A 22,058-nucleotide genomic window follows, 5' to 3' on the forward strand; every position below is an offset into this window, starting at 1 on the left:
GCAGAAACTAAAAAGGTGAAAATTTAGACTTTATTCTTACATTTAAGCCTAGCTTTAGGCTTCACAAAAACCAAATCATCAGAATGTTAACCAGATTTCACTTAAGCAAAATTACTTTAGTGCCTGAGAAATAATTCCTTAACATATTGTAGTTTTGTACATTCCTCCCAAGCCATGAAAATTAAAGAGGTGATCCATAATAGTATATTTCCCCAAAAATCTTAAAAGTTAAACAAATTTATATAGTTACAATCTCTTATGTCCTCTAAGGAAATACATTTTGTCAATGTACTGACAGTGTTACAAGTGTACTGTCAGGTTACAGATTAAGCCACATTTAGAGTGTTCACAAATACACTGAGAGAGAAGATTTACATGTGGCCAAGAAGTCACAAACAGTTCAGAGTTTTCCTTTGGCTTCTCATCTAAGGAATATTTAAGGATTTAAGTAAATTTTCACATCTCAGGGGTAAGGATTTAGTCAACTCAGTAACCTCTCAACTAGGAGAAATGGCATTGACCTCTTAAAATGATTATTTCATGAGTTAGGTTTTAGTTAGATGAGGTTAATAAACCAGGAATCAAATATTCCTGTTACTCAGGGGCATCTAGTTAGCACATTTTATAGAGTGCCAAATCTGGAGTCAGGGGAACTTGGGTTCAAATCTGCCCTCAAATATTTCCTATCAATATGATCTGGGCAAGCCAGTCCTTGCTGCTTTTCTGTCTTAGACTTGATGCTGACAGAAGGTAAAAGGTGTGATTTTTTCTGGTTTTGTTTTGTTTAATTCCCACTTCTGAAAGCTGTATTTTTTAGGGTTTTATTTGGGGTTTTTTGTTTTTTTTTTTAGTTTGGACATAAGATTTTCATATCTGTAGGGAATTTACAGTGCAGAAGTTTGTCAGTGCAATTAGTAATATATCTAACTTTTAATCATCAAGTTTCTTGGGTTACTTAGGTTGTGACTTAACCCATGAACATATTACAATACTTATCTAAAGCAGTTCTTAAACCCCCCAGGTCTTCCAAGTACCAGTGCTGACTTTATATATGTATATTGGCATTATTTTTCAAAGAAATTTGGCCTATGGAAGGATAAAAATTCTTTTTTTTCTGTTTATTTAAATATTTGTGAAGAGTATCATAATTGACTTAATGATTGAAATCTGGTGAGATTTATTGCCCTTTTATTTTTTCTTCTTAAAATGTAGTGTTCCAATTTCCATTGACAACATTGCATTTCTATTCATTTTATTTCATTTCCATATAGCATTGACTTTTGTCTAGTGCCTGTTTATTTTTATCACATAGGGTAGAGGATGGAGGATAGTCCCATGACTTAATTGGTATAAGGATATCCCAGTTTATGCAGCTCCCTCTATTAATTCAAATAATTCCCTTCAACTTAGTCTTAAGAGTATTGACTGACAATGGAAGTGACTTGCCCAGTGTTGCCTACCCAGTATGCAATCAGAGTCAGTACTTAAACCCAGATCTTCCTGGCTCCAAGGGCATCTTTCTAGCCTCTTTTTAATTGTGTATTTCTAAAAAAAGATATTTTTGCATTTCCATGATTTTTAAAATTATGATTACCTTGTTTTTCTCATTTCTTTTTTCTTCTATAGATGGTCGAGCTTTGGTCCATAGTATGCAGATCAGCTTCATTCATCAGTTGGTCCAGTCTAGACTCTTTGCTGATGAGAAACCTCTTCAGGACATGTACAATTGCCTACGTATCCTTTTGAAAATAGAGGCTGGTAGTTCCAGATACAACCTCACTCCCTTCTCCCCTTTGTTCTTAGTTCTTAAATGTGGTAGTCTTTTTACTGTTTTTCTTTTTACTAATAGGAAACACATTGAAACTTCACTTTAAACTGAAATTATTATACTGGCTTGATAAATGTTTTTAAAAATAGCTATTAATAGAAAATAATGATAAGTGGTATTAGTAGGTCTATCTATAATGCATGCATACATTTTTATATTATAAAAATGTAAATTCCTAGCAGTTTTGTAAGGGGTGGGTGACTTACTGCTACTTAAAGTAAGTTCTTACTCAAAATTGTATTAAAAGTAATTTGTGATTTCTCAAACTTTTGAAAAGGTGGGAAATTGAAAAGTCAGATAAACATGAAAGAGTGACTCTTTCTCAGAGATCTAGCTCTTAAGGGAATATGTTTTCTACTATTATATTTGTATTTTATATCTTTTATTTGTAATAGCAGTAAAATTATTTTTCCTTTGTATACTTAATTTTTTAGAGTTGGTGGGGAGGACTGACTCCAATACAAGGTATTCGCTATTTTTACTTATAGGGCCAAAAGTAGTCCCACAATTCTGCTTTTCTAATTGTATAATTTAAATCAATAGGTGTTAAGTGCCTTTCCAACAATCACGTTTGAACTGAAGTCCTGCACTTTACCTATTGTGTCACTTAACTGTCTAATCGGAATAAATAGCCATTTTTAAAAATAAGAAATAAGAAAACGTTGCTTGTGTTCTTAACCTTTTTTATATCAGATTCTTTCTGCTTATCACTTCAATTAGAAGTATTACATTCACAAACTCTAATGCTAATTCGAGAACGTTGGGGTGATCTTGTTCAAGTGGAGAAGTATCATGCTGGGAAGTGCCTCTCACTTACGGTTTGGAAGTAAGTAAAACTGCTTCCTGTTGCCTTTTGCTGTTTATGTAAATCACAGTTCTCTGCTTCTCATTTCTGGTAGGCATTTATGCAAAATACAGTTCTTGTCATTAGGTGGCATTTCTTAAAAAAATTAAGAAACAAAATTGTTCTCTTCTGACATAAGATAGATACTTAAAAGAAGAGGTTCATCATATCTCAAGTCAACAAAAGAGTAATATCAGTCATTTATTGTAACGAAGGGTGCCAGACTGGTGACAGTTCTAATTGAGCTTGTTCCAAAATCCTATAAAGGAAAAGCCAAATCAATTTATAACCTTATGTGAGAGAGAGCAGTTTTAGAGAATGTCAGCACTTCAATTGTATTTATGTAACCATTCATTTTAATTGTTTATAAAAGCTACGCTAGGGTATTAAAAAACCTAAAAATTGCAGTCACAAAAAAAAAAAAAATTAAAACTGCACTAAGACTTTTGGGACACCCAATATTTAAACATGAAAATTCAGCAGGCTAACAAAGCAATTTGACAGGAAGATCGTCAAATAATGAACAATTTGCCTATTTTTTATGTTCTTTAAATTGCACCTTCATGGTATCCAGAAATACAAGCAGTATGTGAAACTTAAAGATTTCAAAAATTCATTGTAATATTAAAGGCTTGTTTCTCAGAGCTACCATTAAAATAACATACTTAACACTTCAGTTTTCTGTTAAGCCAACAGGTTCTTGGGAGAAAAACAGGAATTGCCTCTGTTCACAAGGTCACGATCAAAATTGATGAGAGTGATGTGTCCAAACCTTTACAGATTTTTCATGATCCTCCTCTGCCAGCTTCTGATTCCAAATTAGTAGAAAGAGCTATGAAGGTAAGTGCTTTTCTGTAATAGATAAATTAAGTGAATATAATTCAGCTTATTTTTAGCATTTTAAGCCATTAGTGGAAACTCTTTCACATATCTTTCTTAAAGCCATTTAGGAAACTTACTACATACTTGCTTTATGGAAGACATTGGGAATTGACAGATGAGAAGTGGCAGTTTCAGTTCTAAGGGAGTTTGCAGTCTAGAATGGGTAAGAAATGTATAATAGCAATGCCAGGTAGAAATTGCCATTTTAAGTACCAGACCAGTTGAGAGGACCAAAAAATTGGAAGCACCATTTCCAAAGGCCTAGAACACTTGTCTATGTATTTGTTATCATTGGTATTGTGATGTAACAGACTTTTAATTTAGGTTAATTTTAAAAATATTTTCCCCCAATTACGTGTAATAACAATTTTCAGCATATGATTTCTGAAATTAATCCAAATTGTCTCCTTTCCACTCTTCCCCCCCTATTCCTGGAAACTGTAAGCAATTGGATCTAGGTTATACATTTATTAACATGTAAAACATACTTTCATATTGATGATCATTGTTGTAAGAGAACATTCATGTGAAACCAAAACTACAAAATAAAAACACAGATAAATCAAAGTAAAAAATTGTATTCTTTGATCTATATTCTAATTCCAACAGTTCTTTCTCTGGAGGTGGTAGCATTCTTTGTCCTAAGTGAGAAGTGTAAAGGTTAAAAAAAGGTAGGAGGGCTATGGTTTAAAAAAAGATAAAAGAGAGGGTGCAGAGTATAATGCTTAACCAACCTTGAAATCAGAAGGACTTGGGTTCAAGTTCTGACATGTAGTTGGCCATGTGATGTACATCATGATATAGATGGCCATAAATGTACAAGTCATTTAATTTTAAGTTTTAGACTGCACTTGAAGAACATAAGTTGCTAAATAGTCACTAGTAGAGGCAGTTTCCTCAAGAGGAGCTCCTTACAACAGAAGAAATCACAGGTCTGGGCCAAACATGTTTTTAAAAGGCACTTTACAGAAATGATCTTATTGTATCCTGACAAAAAGACTGTGAGATGTAGGGTATAGAGTACTGCACGTATCTGGAATTTCATCTTTAGATACTTTCTTATACTAATTAAGTTAAAACATAGAAAGCATTTATCACCAGTTTCCATAGGTCCCCAAATCTTAATATTTTGACCAAACTGGCTACTAAGTTTTTAGCAGGGTAGAGACTTATTTCCTTAAAATAACCTGCAAGAATCCACAGCTGTTTCCAAGGCACAGTGAGGCAACTGATTCAAATTCTAGTATAGGTTTAGTGTAAAGATTAGTATCTCCATCTTGCAAATGAGGAAATTAAGGTTTGAAAAGGTTATTACTTCATAGTATTCTATATGAGAGCAGAGCTGGAACTTGAAACCTCTTCATGTTGATATTTTGCAAACTACAAGTTTATCTTTTTAGTATATTCTGTAACTGAGTATGTTATAAAATTTTAGATATAATCCTTAAACTGAACCTAATTTGCAAATTAAGTTAGCTTTTTTCATATTAGACATATTTAAATTCTTAACAATTTGACCAATTTACATCTTTTAAAAATTTCTCAAAGAACTCTATATTACCTCTCAAGTGTATTTATTTCAGGATGGTTGTGTAACAGGAAAAATGAAATGACTGAAGAAACAAAGGTTCAGTCTTCCAAGCAATGCATGGCAATTGCCCAACAAATTGGCAACAGATCCCTTCCTCAACTTAGGGTTGGACGGACCCATAATAGGGGGAAACAGATTTGTATACATTGAAAACAATTACCCAAATAAAACCAATTAATTAAAAGGAAACAATGCAACATTAGGTAATTTAATTTCCAATTAGATAAAAGATTAGGGATTTTCCAAGTTGAGAAGGGGAGAGTAAACAGGTACAATTCCCTGAATTCAGAAAAAGAGGTGTCCCGCTCCTCCCCGAGTATCTGTAATGAATCAGAGGAGCATGGAAATAATAAGTGATTGATCAGTATGGAGCCAATTTTCAGAAAAGACATATGGGTTGCTTGAGATTTTCTATTATGAGAAAACTCCTTACATCAATCTGTGTTTTTCTAGTCAACAAAGCCTAGGTCCTTAGTTTAGGGACTCTTAACCAGTAGGTGCAGGTGGTTTAAACAATGCAATAGGATTTTTCCCAATTCCCACAATTGAATAAACTTTTTTAACAAGTCAGAATTTGGACTAGACTCATAATTGAATAAAAAAGGGAACTGAGCTAGCACCAGAATTGAGTTACAAGATAGAATCAGTATGGTTCACTTAATTTGCATTATCACACTTGCTGTCCTAATTCCCCACAATTTCCCCCCTTTTGATTTGATGGTATTCCTACTCCCCTCCCTGCCAAATCACTTATCTATAAGGTTTTCCATATATTCATTACATAAGTCAGGCTACAGATCAAACTACTCAGAGGGTTTATAGTAGACCAATTTTGAGAAGGGAGATTTACATGTCACTAAGGTAAACCAGAAAGTTTAAACACCATGATAGTAATGATCATTAATATTAACTAGCATCAGGTCTCCTTGTAACCTATTTAATTAGCGCATTTTGAATCCCAGATGTCTCATAGTCATCTGGTCCCTGGATATCGTCTCTTCAGCATTCAGGAATTGGCTTCATTCTTGGAACAGCTGTGAAGGGAGCTCTGCTTCTCTTATTCAAAATCACTTGTAGAGATTACTAAATTAAAATCTGCCAGTAACAAAACTTAATTTAATTGGTTCTCCAATCTTGAAGCTTCAGAGAAAAATCATGCCACATGCTTTTTTTTATCTTTACTTAAACCTTGTACCTGATATAAAAACCTTGTACCTGATATAAAAAAAATTCATGAGGGTCTGACTTTTAAAATTAATTCTACTATCTTTTAAAATTACCAGATACGTTGAAAATAATTTCACTTTCTTTATGATTGTCAATACAATTTTACATGTAAAATCATTAAGACAATTTTGAGAGCTTATTATTAAAACATACTCTGTCTGATTTTCCATACTACATACATTTGGAAGCCAGTCATATGCATATGTTTACATAGCTCTTAGAGGAAAAAAATCTAATCCTATTGCTTTCTGAAATTTTCTATTCCGTTTAAATTTTTGCATTATATTTTTTGTCATTACTTTGTATAATTTCCCCTTTTGGAGGATATCATCCCTATAATATAATTTGATCACAAGTACAGATTAAAATTGTAAGATTTTTTATACTTGTATCCTATTACAGTAACTTGGAGATGTTTCAGTATTCTGTTAATAGATTTTGTATTGTACTTGCAAAACTTCCACTGCTCACCTGTCCTGATTGTAGAATTTGCTATGAAGAGACATGTAAAATCTAAAATTATATCTAATAATAAAATTATTGTATTTTATGAGGTTTATTAAAGATCATTAGAAATCAAGAAATAATGAGGATACAAAATAAAAACCACATGCCCATGGCTGGTTAGCCATTTTCAGCCATCTTCACTAACCATCATCACTGCTGATTGTTGCCCGAAAAGAGAACATGGGAGGAGTTACCGCCAGTTAAATACCAATAAGGTGATTCCACCAATGTGGAGACACAGGCGAGATTATAGGGAATTTTGGGAAATACTAAGGACTTCTGGGGAATTAAGTCAAAGCTTCAAAATCTCCATTTATACATCCCCCTGAGAGCCGAGGAAGACTAGTCTCTCTGATGGGTCTTGGAAACATACCAACTTTGAAATGACAATAATTTGAGGAAAAGAGAACAAAACCAATAATTGCTAGGTACATTGACAAAAAGCCAGTTGGGGGCAGTCCCCTTTGGCATAAGAGTATACATACAAAACAAATGCATTCAGCCCCCACACAGTTCAAATCACCACATCCCAAAGTTCACTCTGGATCTTCTAGTTCAGTGTGTTGTCTGTGCAAGCATCTTAATAGTGTCTTCTCCAAACAGTTCGCTTTCTGGTTTCGGAGAGGTAGCATGTTTCTTATCCTAAAATTACTCTCAAAAAGAATTTAAACTTTGCATTTTAGAATAATTATACACATAGTTGTCTGATTGCAGGCACGAGTCATATTTGATAGTCTATCATGTAGTCACAAGATATTAAAAGTAAGGCTCAAGATTAACCAGATGGGGAAATTTCTTGTTCAGAAAGGAAATAGCACAATGGGGAAACTGAGTCAAGAAGCTTATACCATAGGCAATGGCAAAGTCATTCCCTCAAACTTTTCCCAGCAATACAGACATCCACCTGTAACATTTCTCAGATAGCACATTCCACTTTCTACTACTAGCTTCATGACAATTCAGACAACTGTCCCTATAATCAGAACTCAAAATAATAGTAAATTGTAGTCTAAAGAATTTTTACTTCAAATAGCAAAATTTCACTTACTGTGACTTAGGACTCAAATACTATTTACTTCCTCATATTTCCTTAACAGTTCGATTTCATTTATCCTTGTAAATTAAAAAGTTAAATTAACAAATTAAAACTAACCATGTTCTGGGGTTTCAGACATAAAACAAATACGTGATAGTTTATATTAATGTATTGAAGTTACATCTCACAACTACCCTATGCATTTACTTCATTTTTATAAGTGATAGCCCAAATTTTTAAAATAAAAATTCTCTTCTTATCATAAACTTCTTATATGCTTTGAAATAAAAGATACTTTAACTAAATATTTAAGTTTTTAAACAGGTTATGAATTGACGTTTAAAAGAATGTGATAAAAATAGTGTCTAGATTTTTTAAAGATCTTAATGGCATGTTTGATATAATTATTTCTCAAATTTCACAATATAAGAGAATTTAGAAATATAGTAATAACATTCACATTATTGTGTTTAAAACAAGAACTAAAGTTTCTTATCAAATGACATCAGCTAAACTGAATACATTTCCAGATTATCCTTTATCACCTTTGATATTATACTAATCACATCTAAACCTAGATCTATAGTTACCAAGTATGGAATAATTACATTCAATTAAATAATAATAGACAACATTTATTATTATTTAATTGAATGTAATTATTCCATACTTGATATTATGATGCTTATATATTATAGTTACTTTGTTAATATAACATGACACAATCATTCTGACATTTGATTCTCTCAACAATCCTGGAGAGTGGGTACTATTATTTTCCTCTTTACAGATGAGGAAATGAGGCAAATAGAGATTAAGATAACTTGTTTAAGATCATACAGGTAATTTCTGAGATCTTAGTTTAATTCAGGCATTTTTTCTAACATTTTTTCTTAGTGTTTTTTATTTGGAAACTTAATCTGAGATGAGAGAGATTAACAGGGTCAGAGAGGAGAGTCTGAACTAGGAGAGTCACAAGGGAATCCCTGAGCTGAGGTGAGGATGCTCTGGGGATTCCTACTTTAAACAAACATTTTCCTTTTCATGTTCATGGAAGGCTTGAGTACCAGATAAATTTAAACTGCAAATTGCATATTTTTTTCCTTTATTCTGGGATTTCTTTGAAAGTAGGTGCTTTCTTCATTACATAATAAGGGCCATCACTCTTCAGGGGGGAAATGATCTAAGTGTTTGTTTTTTTTACTCCTAAAACTTAAAGAATTTATTTCTTACTTCTCTTTAAAACAAGTTCTATATATTAAACTATATAACTTTTCTAAGTCTAAAAAAATAAATGAATAAAATGAGTTCTACAGCATAGTACCCCAAAAACTTCACTGTGAATTTATCTCTGTAATCCCAATGTAGCCAAGGTTGCAACAGAGAAAAGATATATTGCAGGATTTTTTTTCCCCTCATCACCTAATCTCTCACTGAATGCCTAACGTGGCAGTTAGTCTTGGGTCCTAGAACAACTGCTTAGCAGTCTTTCTGACTGACTGTATTTTCCTTTTAGAAATGTTTGAGGGTAACAAAATCTACAAATAATCTCAAACAGGACATAAGACAGTGATTTTCCTATATATTACAAAGAAACAAAAATATAGACAAAACAATAAGACAAACACATAAATAGGATATAAAGAAGAATCCCCTTTCAGGAAGAGATGGGCAGAAACTGCTGCCCAGCAAAGCCAAAAGTTCATCTCATCAGAATAAGATTTTTCATTGACTAGTCTTAATTTTTAAAATTTATTTTGCAATAATGAAAAGAACCAAATTAGCTAAACAAATTATCAGTTAGATCTCTTGCAGATTTATGACAGCATGCTATTTAGCCATTTTCATAACTATCAAAAGTCCTGTCCTTGGTCCTGTCTGAGGGAGGTGCTGCAGGTTTCTTTCTATTATTGGAACCCATCTTTTGTCACAACAATAGAAAACTCTAAAATACCCCAATTCCAAGGGCTACTCTAGGGACACCCCAACTGTGTGGTCAATCCGAAAACACTCTACTTTTAGAGGTCATCCCAACTACAAGGGAAAAAGCCAGAGCTCCAAACCAAAAAACTGAATCTAAACCAAATTTAACCCAAAATACATGATTCCAGGAGGGCACATGCCATGACTCAATGAAAAAAAAAACCACATAAATTCTAAACCTTACCTGAGCTCTGAAGAAACAGACAGTCTTCTGTTGAAAAAGCCCCTTGGTAAAAAGTTAATTGAAAACCTCTAGGGAGATTTTTCTGGAAGGTTGTTGGTCGAGGTCAGGGTTCTGACTTAGTTGGTTCTGCCAAAACTATAACAAGTAAAAGAGGTTTTAAAAATAAAGATGAAAATTGTTAATCAACTTTAAGTTTTACATTCTCTAAACTTGGGCTTAAGAAGTTCTTTAGTTAACAGAAACATATTTTTCTTATTTCTGCAGATTGATCATCTATCCATAGAAAAACTCTTAATTGATAGTGTCCATGCAAGATCTCATCAGAAACTCCAGGAACTGAAGTCCATTCTTAAAGGTTTCAATGCCAATGAAAATTGTATGTCCTTTTTATTAGAATTTAAATATTCATTCTTTTGGAATAAGTTCTTACTTTATGAAAACTTTGCACTAAAATGTGTTAATCGACTATTTGCATGAAGTACTTTGTTTTCAAAGTTTGAGGCTTTCTTCTTTTCTTTAAAAAAAAAATTTTTTTTAACCCTTACCTTCTGTCTTAGAATCAATACTGTGTATTGGTTCCCAGGCAAAAGAGTGGTAAGGGTTAGGCAGTGGGGGTTAAGTGACTTGCCTAGGGTCACACAGCTAGGAAGGGTCTGAGGACTGTGTCTGAGAACCCATCTCTGGGCCTGGCTCTCAATCCACTGAGCCACCCAGCTGCCCCCTGGACTTTCTTTAAGTAGAAATTCTGTTTTGTGTATGTTGATGTCATTTTTATTTAATCAGATATATTCATTGGCAAAGGGGGCCCCTGGATAAGGAAACGCCCTGTGCCAGGGCAGATTGGCACCGTCTCTGTAACATCTATCTTATAGAGTTGCTTAGAGCATTCAATGGGCCAGTATGAGACCTTGGCATGGAAGCATGCTATAGAATATTACAACACAGACATATTTAAAGATCAGTAAGCTGGCAGATTAATTTTAGAATAGGGACTATGCCTTGATAATCTTTAATTTGCCCCTTAGCACAATGTCTGGCACATTTTTGAATTGTCGCTGTGTTTTTCATTAGATTTTTAAAGGACCATGAATTTGGATAAATGGAAGAGGCCAGTTTAAATTTCTGATATCTAATTTATTAAAAATAAATTTATTTTTATCATTTTCAATTACATGTAACAACACAAAATAGAATCCTTAGTTTCCCTCCAGGCCTAGCTTATGTTCTACTTCTTATAGGAATCCTTTCCTTATCCCCCTAGTTATTAGAGCTCCCTCACTTCTCATGTTAACTTCTGTTTATTTTTTTGCATGTTGTGTCCCCCAGGAGAACATAAGGTTCTAAAGGGCAGGAATGGTTTCATTTTTTTCTTTGTACCTTAATGCCTAGGACAGTGCACTTAATAAATGCTTGCTAAATTAAACACAATCGAAAGCAGAAAGCAATGTGATACATTGGAAGAAACACTGAATTTTATGTGTTAGAGGGCCTGAGTTCATAGTAACCTCTCTGGGCTTCAGTTTTCTCAGCTATAAAATGAGGGAGGGGGTGGACTAGGTAAGCTCCAATAGCTCTGCCAATCTGGAGTCCAAGATCTGATGGTCCTATAATAATAAAAGTTTTATCTAGTTTCTAACCTACATTATTTGTTACATCTGGAAGTTCTGGTTCCCATTAATTTGCTTAGTACATCTTATATTAGCAGTTATCTTAAAAGGAAACTTCATTCCAACTGTGTCCAAACTGTCAACATTTTTGAACTAGTGATATTTTGATGTTTGTTTCTCATATTAGGAAGTTAAGAAAGAGAAGTAGAATTTTGAAACATGTTGAACTATACCTTCTATTTATTTAGCACTACATTTTTCAAAGTTTTCAGATACATCATCTTGCTTCAGTTCAGCAAACATTAAGTATCTGTTGTATTCAAGTAACTCTCCTTGCCCTCAAGAAGCTTACAGTCGTCTAGTAGGGCAATTACAATATGTACATTTTTGTCCTCACTCTCTTCTCTAGGAGCTGGGTAACAGATACATCATCCGTTTTTGAGGGTGTGTGGTACAGTGGACAAGAGCACTGACACTAAAGTCAGAAGACCTTGGTTCAATTACCATCTCTGATGGTTACTACTGATATAATTTTAAGCAAGTCTTCTAACTTCTCTGGACTTTCCTTTTCTGTAAAATCAAGGGGTTTTACTAGATGACTTCTGAGGTTGCTTCCAGCTCTAGTCTGTGGTGCAGAGAAGTGATAATATACCCATTGTCACATAACTAATTAGTATCCTGACTAGGACTAGAACTTGATTCTCCTGAGTCCAGTGTTCTTTCTACTGTATCATAGCATTTGAGGCCTTCAGTCACTTGAGTTGTTGTTTTATATCTTTTGCCTATAATATCTTAATGCCTTTTATAATACTTTGGAGTCTGACACTTGGGATTGCATCTATTTCCTGCTAACCTCACTGAATTTCTGCTATGTGTGATTGTGAGGGTTAAGGGAAAAGTTAGTTAACTGGGCCTTTTAGAAACACTTAGAATGAGAACAAGTAAATCATCAGTTCCAAGATCTTTATATAGTAATTGCCTACTTTCCAGGCTCCTCTCTAACTTTAAAATGAAGTATACATTTAAATTTAAGTGTATTTGAAATGAAAGTGGCTTTTTAAAATGCTTTTCGTTTGACTATTTGAATGTATGCATTCAGTAACTGATAGTTTAATTTTTATGTCATGTCTTAATATATAGGAATTGGTTAGTTGGGAATGGCATCATGAAACTTTATAAGTCAAGGCATTTAAGTTTTCCCAAATGGCTCTTCCCCATTCTTCCCTTTGTAATTGGAAAGTGAGGGTGGGGATGGAGAGAAACAATCTGAAAGGAGAAAAACTTTTTTTTTTTAATTAACATGATAACCACTAAGTGAGGTGGTAAAGTAGGGCCTAGATAGCTCACTATTGAGCTATTAGGAAAATTCAATTCCTACAAAAGATGTTCTTTCCTTTTGTTTATCTTATTTTTACTGCAGATTTTGAGATGTATATTTAATCTCTACATTAAAATTCATGCTTCCTATTTCCAATATAGTAGTATCCCAAATTTAGCAACCTGCTTGCTTTGTCTTAGGTATGCATCTTGGATACCTAAATAATCTGTATATTATTTTAGAACTGAACTTTAATAAAAAATACAGTAAGATATAATTTTTAACCTTTGACTGTTCAGCATTCATAGAGACTGCACTTCCAACTCTCGTCATTCCCATCTTGGAGCCTTGTGGTCGCTCAGAATGTCTGCATATTTTTGTTGATTTGCATTCTGGAATGTTCCAACTGATGCTTTATGGACTTGGTAGGTTAATAAAATAGTACTGCCATTCAATGTGTCATTGTTTAATTTATGTCTATTAAAATGGAAAAGTTATGTGTATTTTCTTGGGTATTTGGTGTTGAGTGAAGTGGCAGCAGTGAAAGGATATGATATATGATAAAAAGAGTAACCCTATTTTAGTTTTATAGGTCCTGATGCTTCAGATAATGTTATCAATATATTTGTAGCATTTCAAGTTTACCAAACTATTCTAGAAGTTTATGTTTTTCTTAGTGTTTATGCTTTAAAGTAAAGGGGTAATTGTTTACCTAATAGGTCCTACCTACAAGCTATTTTAAAAAAGAAATTGTGCTGGAATTACAGAAGTCTTATTTTATTATAGCAAAACCCAGCACTATAACATTTTAATGTGAAAATATTAAGACTTGAAATGATGCAAAAAAAAATTTAAAGAATTTGCTACTTGCTTTTCCCTTCAATATAAAATAGGATTTAGCTTTGTAGTCTTTAACCTTAGTGTCCTCTTAATACAACAGATCAAATTACATCCTCCAAATAGATTGAGTTTGTTCAATTAAAAACTTGTTAAAACAGTTCACCCATAACATGTCTTGCCTTCTGACATCAGTGTTACAAAAGGGTTAAATTGTATTGATTATCATAACTTATGAATACTGATACTCTTGAGTCCCAATTTTAATGATGCATATATGTTGTCTTTTGGTATTAATGGTCCACTTAACAAAATGTATGAAAATTTTGTTATTGCTCCTTTTAAAAATATTGCTTGTGATAATTAAAATATTTAATACACTAATATTTCCTTGGAAAAATTTCCCTCACAATTAATTTTAATTTTGTATTTAGATTAAGTGAGAGTTAAGCCTTTTCCGCTATTGCTTCCACTTATCACTATGCTTGTTGCTTATTCTAGGAGTAGTCCAGGAAAGAATTTGTCTGACTTCTGATCTAGCAGTGTGGCTAAAATTTTACTTTTCTGTGATTGTTCTTTATTATTTGAGCTCCTTTTCACCAATTAAAAATGCGATTAAAAAAAAACATTTTACCTTTTTTTTTACTTCCTTCTTTGAAATATTTATGCATGGAAGACTATGTTCATTTAAACAACTAATGAAAAGCTTCATCCTTTTAGACCAGGCAACCCTAGATGACATAGAGAAATCTGTGAATGATGATATGAAACGAATCATCCCTTGGATTCAACAACTCAAGTAAGTTTATTTTTTCAAGACAAATGAGAACTAGCTTTCATTTGATTTGTTGCTTTCTCTCCTTTCCCCTTCATTCAATTTTATTGATTAGAAACCTGCTTTTTTATTTTTGTTGATATTGACTACTAGTGTTTTAGCATTTTAGTTATATTCTGGAGAGGTTTTTGTATTTTTGTGTGTGTGTGTTACAAATGAATATACATGTGTGTGTGTATATATATATATATACACACACACACACACACACACACACACACACACACACACACACACATATATATCCCCCCCCCAATTGTTGACTTGGTTTAGCAGATGGTAACAAGGTTTTTACTTTGCAGGAGAAAATTTTAGCTAAAATCTCACTTTTTTTCTCATTATCAAAAAAATCTCATTTTAGGATTTTGATAAGTTGTATTTTATCAAAAAAATCAAGTAGTAGAACCTGTTCTTCTAGAAGTAACTGCTTGTGGATTTATAACATGGAGGGTATATTGGAAGAGTTAGTGAATTCAGAAGTAGACAAAGATAAGAATCCATCACATACAGTTGCTAGGCAGAAACCTGCTGGATAAGTGATCATTTATGAGGTATTTATTTAGAACAAAACCTCGCTGCATGGAAGAAGTCATTTTTTGGGTCAAAATACCTTTAAAGTTAATCTTAATACAAATGCTGAAATTGCACTGTATCCCTCTTCTTTTCCAAGTCTGTCACCTTGTCAGTGAGATATTTTATGTTCTCTTCTAATTTCTTGGTCTTTTGGCTTTGCTTTATTAATTCTTGCTCGTTGTCTTTGAGTTGCCTGATTCTGACTTTTAAAGCCTGGTTTTCCTTTTCACTTTGGTCAAACTGGTTTTGTAGATGCGTGAATTTCTTTTGCATTATTTCCCACTTTTCCTCCCAGAGGGCTTCCATCTTTTTGATCCTTTCCGATTCAAATTCTTCATGGGTTTGTGGAGAGTTTCCATTTCCTTTGGAAGGTTTCGGAGCATTTGCTTGTGTTTCCTCTTCTATCTCCTCTGTATTTTGTATTTTTGCTCCATAAAATGTGTCCAAAGTCGCCCCCTTCTTCTTGTTTTTCTTGGAATTTTGGGGCTTTTGTGCTTCTGTGGAGTTTACCATCTCTATCTGAGTGGGGAGGACTAGCTTTTCTTATCTCTGTCTGGTGTTCAGAGGTTTTAGCCCTAGGCAGATTGTCCGTTCTATGCAGTTGTTGTTCTGTCTTCCCGGGGAAGCCAGGAATTGCTGGTGTTTCCGTGTTACTACCCTCCTCAGTTCCCTCCCGATGCTTCTCCATTGCCTTACTTCCACGCTCTGAGCCTGGCTAGGCCCTTTCCTCGGGGTGTTTGTTTCTGTGCCTTAGCAGGCCAGAAGAGGCAGCACTCTGAGGGGGGGGGGGGGGGGGCGCAGCTTCTTGGAGCTCCAAGGGCTCCTGATAGGATTAACCTCTGACTGAGTATGCCCTGAGGCAGGGACCTTTGATGAGACTCAGATGGAAGGATCTGGTCAGGGGGTTACAGGCTCCCCCATCTCTCTCTGTTTCTCTGCTGTCTGGGTACCCCCTCGACTGGGTCAGGTTGTTTTCAGAAAGCGGCCTTCAGGATAGCCGGCCCTGAGGCTCTGAGGTTCCCTCTGCTGCCTCAGACTCAGTGCTCTGAGTTGGGGGTATGGGTCCTGGGACCTTCCTTCCCCTTAGATCCGAGTGATCTCGGGTTCTGGCTTTTGGGGGGGGGCCATACCTTTTGATCCGGGTCCAGGTCCAGGAGGAGGATTCCCGGGGTCTATGCTGTTGATCGTTTTGAATTTTGGTGCCCTAGGAGCATATAGTTTTGAGTTCGGTAGGGAAGGGTTTCCGGAGATCTGAACTTTAGCTTTCTCTAAGCCGCCATCTTGACCGGAAGTCCCCTCTTCTTTTCAAAGTGGAATTTTACTTAAAGCAACTTCATCTTGTACTTTTTCTTAAAAAGAGTTGTTATGAATTAAATATGAAAAGGACTGTAGTCAAAGGGAGTTCTGTGGCATTTACCTTGAGGATAATGGAAAGACCTATTTTATTCCTTTTTTAGCCTTCGCCTTCCCCCATTGCCCCTTAATATTACTTTTGTAAATATTGCTCTATCTCAAGAAACTTTTTATGAACAAAATTATTAATTTTATTGCCATTAGGTCGAAATCATTTAATCTTTGTGGGAAGGAGAATTATTACTCTTGTATTTCTCTACTTATTTAATATTAATCCCTATTTTGATCAACTACTTTTTTTAAATAAGTGTTTTTTGGGGGGCGGTATCTGTCTGTGTGTTTTCATAAATCAATTATACGTCTTACTTAACTGAAGAGTTAATGATAATAGAGGTAAATTATAAAGTAGTAAGAAGTGGCATCTGAGGGCAGTGAGCCAAATTAAGAAGCATCAACATGTTGAGGTAATTTTATTATGTAAGTGGCAAATAGTCCTTTAGGACATTACTGTTTTAAAGTTAATGTAATGCTTGATGCTTATAATGAGCATTTGCATCAAGAAAAACAAAATTGAGTCTCTTTTCTAAGAAGATAGAGTTTATAATTTGTTATAGAAAAATTTCCACTCAAAGTTTTCCTAAGAAATAAATTTCAGTTACTTGGAAAATCACTTATCTGAGGTTTGAAAAAGGATACATGTATAACTCAGTGGAATTGCTTGTCAGCTCTGGGATGTGAGAGGGAAGAGGTGTAGAAAAAATCATAAATCATGTAACCGTGGGGAAAATATAAGAAAATCACTTATCTGGAATAGGTTCTTGACAACATCAAGCATTATCATATATGGATTTCTTTATGTACACAGACAGAAATTTACTCCTTTATATCATTTTATAAGTTCTTTGGTGAATACATGGTTGAGTTGACATGATCTCAAGAAATCAGTGGGTTGTTTACTTTTTTTGTGTGTGTTGTGGACTCCTTTGACAGTCTGATGATAACCATTGTCTCCTCAGAATATACATTCCACATGATTATATAGGAAACCAATTATGCTGAAATGTAGTTATCAAAATATTTTTAAAAGTTCACAGACACCCAGTTAAGAACCCTTCCTTGAAGAGGTTAGTTTGCTTTGCTGTTCTAAACTAAAAGAAATTCTGTGACTTTTTTTTTTCCCCAACCCTTACCTTAGTATCAATTCTAAAACAAAAAATGACAAGGGTGGGGGGGCTATATGACTTTCTCAGCTGCCCCTATGAACTCCTTTGGACTAATCATTTCCATTGTCTCACAACTCCAAAATCCATTAAACTCTTTATTTAAAACTTGTCTAAACCATAGTTGAGTAAAGAAGATAACCATTTGAAAATAGACTGTGGAAACAGAAACAGCTGGGCTGTAATGTGTTAATACTTTGAATTTTTAATTGAGCTAAAATTGGTCAGGTACATGGTATAAGTTTTTCCCTCCATTTATCCTTTAGTGATTCTATAAAATTCACATTCATTCCTTGATTAGTTTCTTATAAATAGGACTGAATTTGTAGTCTTAAATCATGTTAGATTAAACAGAATAGTCTGTTTTTCTAATATTTACTCTTTTTTTTTTTAATTAAGATTTTGGCTTGGGCAGCAACGTTGTAAGCAATCTATAAAACATCTCCCTATAATGTGCAGTGAAACTTTGCAGCTTTCTAATTATTCAACTCATCCTGTTGGAAACCTTTCGAAGAATAAACTGTTTATTAAACTCACTCGTCTCCCACAGTATTACATTGTAAGTAACTAAATGGAACTTCTCTGATAATTTTTTCTGGGGTTTATCAAGTCTGTCATTTCCTTGGCTTCTTTATTACTTTAGAAGAACCATGATTTCTTTGGTGTAAATATTACTTTCCTTATAAAGGAAACCCCTTTATCTCTTCAAAATTGTTTCTTTGGTTACTCTGAGAAAATTTATTGGATGGCCAGCCTTGAATAACATAGCAATTTAAACATTGATCATGTTTATTTTTTATTGTGGAGTGAAATCTTCAATCTTATATCTTAATTTGGTTAACATACATCTAAATCACTTTAAAATTCAGTTAGCATAATTACTTTTTCATTTCTAAGAATTATAGGGGTTGCAGATTGAAAGTCAGGTATAGAGATGGAAGGTCCCAAGTTTAAATTGTACCTCAGACACTTTCTAGCTGGGTGGCCCTGGGCAAGTCACTTAACCCCCATTTCCTATCCCTTACTGATTTTCTGCTTTGGAACCAATGCACTGATTTTAAGATGGAAGGTAAGGGTTTAAAAAAACTATGTATTAGACTTCAGATAAGATAATTCTATTCTCAGCAATATATGTAAGTCTTTTTCATTTTATTTATCTAATCACATGACAAATGGAGTGAAAAGAAGGATTTATTTTCCCTTTTTTCCCCCAAGTATTGGACTTGATTCACAATAGTATACTTATCTTTAATCAACACAATAAAATGAGTATTGTTATGGTAACACTAGTACTGTTCTCCTAAATTAGACAAATTTATTAGAAATAAACCTAGGGTCATACATTTATAGCTAGAAGGGCCTGCAGAGATCATGCTATCTCTTCTTTTACAGTTAAGGAAACAGACCCAGTGAACTTAAGTGGCTTGCCTGAGGCAATATTACTAGTAAATGTCTAAAGTGGTATTTGAAAATGATTCTTTATAACTTAGAGTACAAAGTGAAAAAAAATCTATGGAAATATGAATTAGAAGTAAGATAGGGTTGATGGGCTATTGCTTTTGTAATGTCTTAATACATTGGGTTCTTAATTGAGCTAAAATTGGTCAGATATATAGGTTTTTGTCAGAAAAGCTTCTGTGTGTGACCTCCAATGGACTTTATTTTGTAGCTAGTAAGGTGACCTTTCCTTACATTTTCTTAGGGTGAGAGTAAGAATATGAATTTGGCAGTGTTGATATGGCATAGTATTTTATTTGGCTATCAGTCAGTGTGTCAGCATCTTGTAGACTTCTTGTGTTTAGTATATACTAGCTTGTTCCTAACTGATATATTTTATGCCTACTTGTGCTTTTCTCGTCACTTTTGGTAGGTTTCAGTTTTGGTATATCAAAAAGGAATATTCTTTTTGAAATGATTGGCTGATCCTTGTCCTTACAAAGAATCATGTATTGGATTTTTATCTCATAGCACCACTTGAAATAAAATCTGAAATTAGGAAAGGAATAAGGAAAATGCCTCGTTTACAGATTCTTTTTTAGTTGTTAATATTTAGTTTCCTGCATCTGAGATTTTATGTATTGATGTTTAGGTGGTAGAGATGTTCGAAGTTCCTAGCAACCCTACAGAGCTGGAGTACAAGTATCATTTTCTCTCCGTGAGCTCTGCAGAAGGAGATGAGAGTCCAGCCACAGCCCTGTTGCTACAGCAGTTCAAAACAAACATTGAAGAGCGGTTGCTGGACCCAAAAGCTGGGAAAGTAAGAGCAGGTGTCAAGCGCAAGGTAAGGCAGGAGGCCATTGATCATGGAATTTGGCCATGTCATTTTGAAGGTTTCGTGTAACTAGCCAATCTGAATCTTTGAAATAATTACCAAGAATTTATGAGGGCTAGACAGCAGTTTGATTTATATAAAAATGGTACATTTGCTTAAGTATTTTGGATTTTAGATTATTTTATGACTCATTGAAAACCATTCTAATGTTTTCTATGTTCTATGTTGTCATTCTAAATAAAATGCCTTTTTTGAGAAAATTTCCCTAAAGCAGTTGTTTCAAAAGCATTTTTATTGGGAGCAACTAGATAGCTCAGTGGATTGAGAGTCAATCAGTCCCAGAGGTGGGAGATCCTGGGTTCAAATCTAACCTCAGACACTTCCTAACTTTGTGACCCTGGACAAGTCATTTAACCCCCATTGCCCAGACCTAAACACTCTTCTGCCTTAGAACCAATACACAGTACTGATTCTAAGATAGTAGGTAAGGATTAAAAAAAAAAAAGACCTTTTATTTACTTCTAGTCTTTACTTCAATTTTAGTTGTCTGGTGACCCAAACCCTGAAGAGCCCAAGAAACCTAAACGATCAGAAGAAATGTGTGCCTTCAATAAAGTTCTAGCTCACTTTGTAGCTGTGTGTGACACAAATATGCCATTTATAGGACTTCGTATGGAGGTAAGGATTTTTAAGTTTGATTTCTCTTTTCCCCCATCCCTGCTTTAGGGTAAGTTTTGTCAAAACCAACTGGTTCATTCTAAGGAAATCAAAATGTTTATAAAGCATTTCCTTGTTCCTTTTGTTATGAAATTATAGAAAGTTTTGAAGTATACTTGGGATTCTTTTGACATCATCAAAAGCAAATGTTTGATGCCTGACATCTTTTGCTTATCACCTTGACATTGCTTTTATATGTAAAGATAGATTCTTAACAGAAGAGACCAGCATTTTTCCTAGCTAAAGACACCTTTGAACATAAATGATCACAATTTTAATTATATCCACTTGAGCAGGTTACTTATTTCTGACTGGGAAATGGTAGGACAGAGATTTTTCTGGAGTAGGTGACATCAGTATGGTGTGGTAGATAGTGTGTTGAACATGGAGATAGGAAGACTTGAATTCTAATACCGCCTCTTCCTCTTGTGTTATGTAAACCTGGGCCAATCATTTAACCTTTCTGTATCTTAATTTTCTCATCTGTAAAATGAGGGAGATGGATTTGCTAACCTTTAAAGCCCCTTTCAGCTCTAAAACTATTATCCTAGACTTCAGCCTTCTTAGATCACCAAGAATGTTGGTGTTCTGTGCAGTAGAAGGGCTTAGAAAAATGTCAGTTACACTTAAGAGAAAATAATTTGACTAGAACTTTGTAGAAATATAAAAAGCAAAGGATTCAATCTTTTGCAGTTTCTACCTTCCCTTCAGTCCACCCCTATGTGCTTTGTGCATGTGTGCCCACAGACATGTATATACATGTACACTTTGTGGATTGAGCCTTCTGTTCTACAAAACTGAAGGAAGACATGCTCTGTATTGGGAGAAAACACTGAAAGCTTCAAAATGCAGAACAAGTCATTGTTCTTGTTCTGGATTGTGTATGTGTACAATTGGAGGTCATTGGTTTTTGGAGTATTAGTAGGCTCCAAAATGGGAAAAATTGATCTTGGGTATATGTAGTTTCCCCATTTCTCCTCTTCTTCCTTCCTTCTCATTAGTAGCTGTGACCTAGGGACCTGAAACTATATTCTTTTGTAGCTGCTGGAGAGAATGTTACTGACCTCATCTGTGCTTCTTCATCTTTTCGTGCAGTTAGTTGAATTAGCTTCTCAAATAGTTTGGATTGACACCTGTGATGTACAAGATAATCTTCCTTGACTTGCAAGGAATTCCCTGTAGAGAACCTGAGCAGAGCTGCAAAGTGGGTGAAGCTAAAGCTCTTCAGCGAGACTCCTTGTGTC

General features: G+C 34.3%; 1 protein-coding gene across 1 annotated transcript in view; it reads left to right on the plus strand.

Annotated features, from left to right (window-relative positions):
• The window catches only part of MED14 (mediator complex subunit 14), an 81,350-nt gene that overhangs the window by 17,428 nt on the left and 41,864 nt on the right, over positions 1-22,058 (plus strand). The window contains exons 7-15 of the mRNA XM_001366663.5: positions 1,627-1,734; positions 2,522-2,654; positions 3,362-3,512; positions 10,347-10,458; positions 13,307-13,432; positions 14,565-14,643; positions 18,225-18,384; positions 19,915-20,106; positions 20,641-20,775. Coding sequence (XP_001366700.1) covers positions 1,627-1,734; positions 2,522-2,654; positions 3,362-3,512; positions 10,347-10,458; positions 13,307-13,432; positions 14,565-14,643; positions 18,225-18,384; positions 19,915-20,106; positions 20,641-20,775 — 1,196 coding nt within the window. The remainder of the gene's footprint in view (positions 1-1,626; positions 1,735-2,521; positions 2,655-3,361; positions 3,513-10,346; positions 10,459-13,306; positions 13,433-14,564; positions 14,644-18,224; positions 18,385-19,914; positions 20,107-20,640; positions 20,776-22,058) is intronic.

This window comes from Monodelphis domestica, chromosome 4 (assembly GCF_027887165.1).
Source record: "Monodelphis domestica isolate mMonDom1 chromosome 4, mMonDom1.pri, whole genome shotgun sequence".
Lineage (NCBI taxonomy): Eukaryota > Metazoa > Chordata > Mammalia > Didelphimorphia > Didelphidae > Monodelphis > Monodelphis domestica.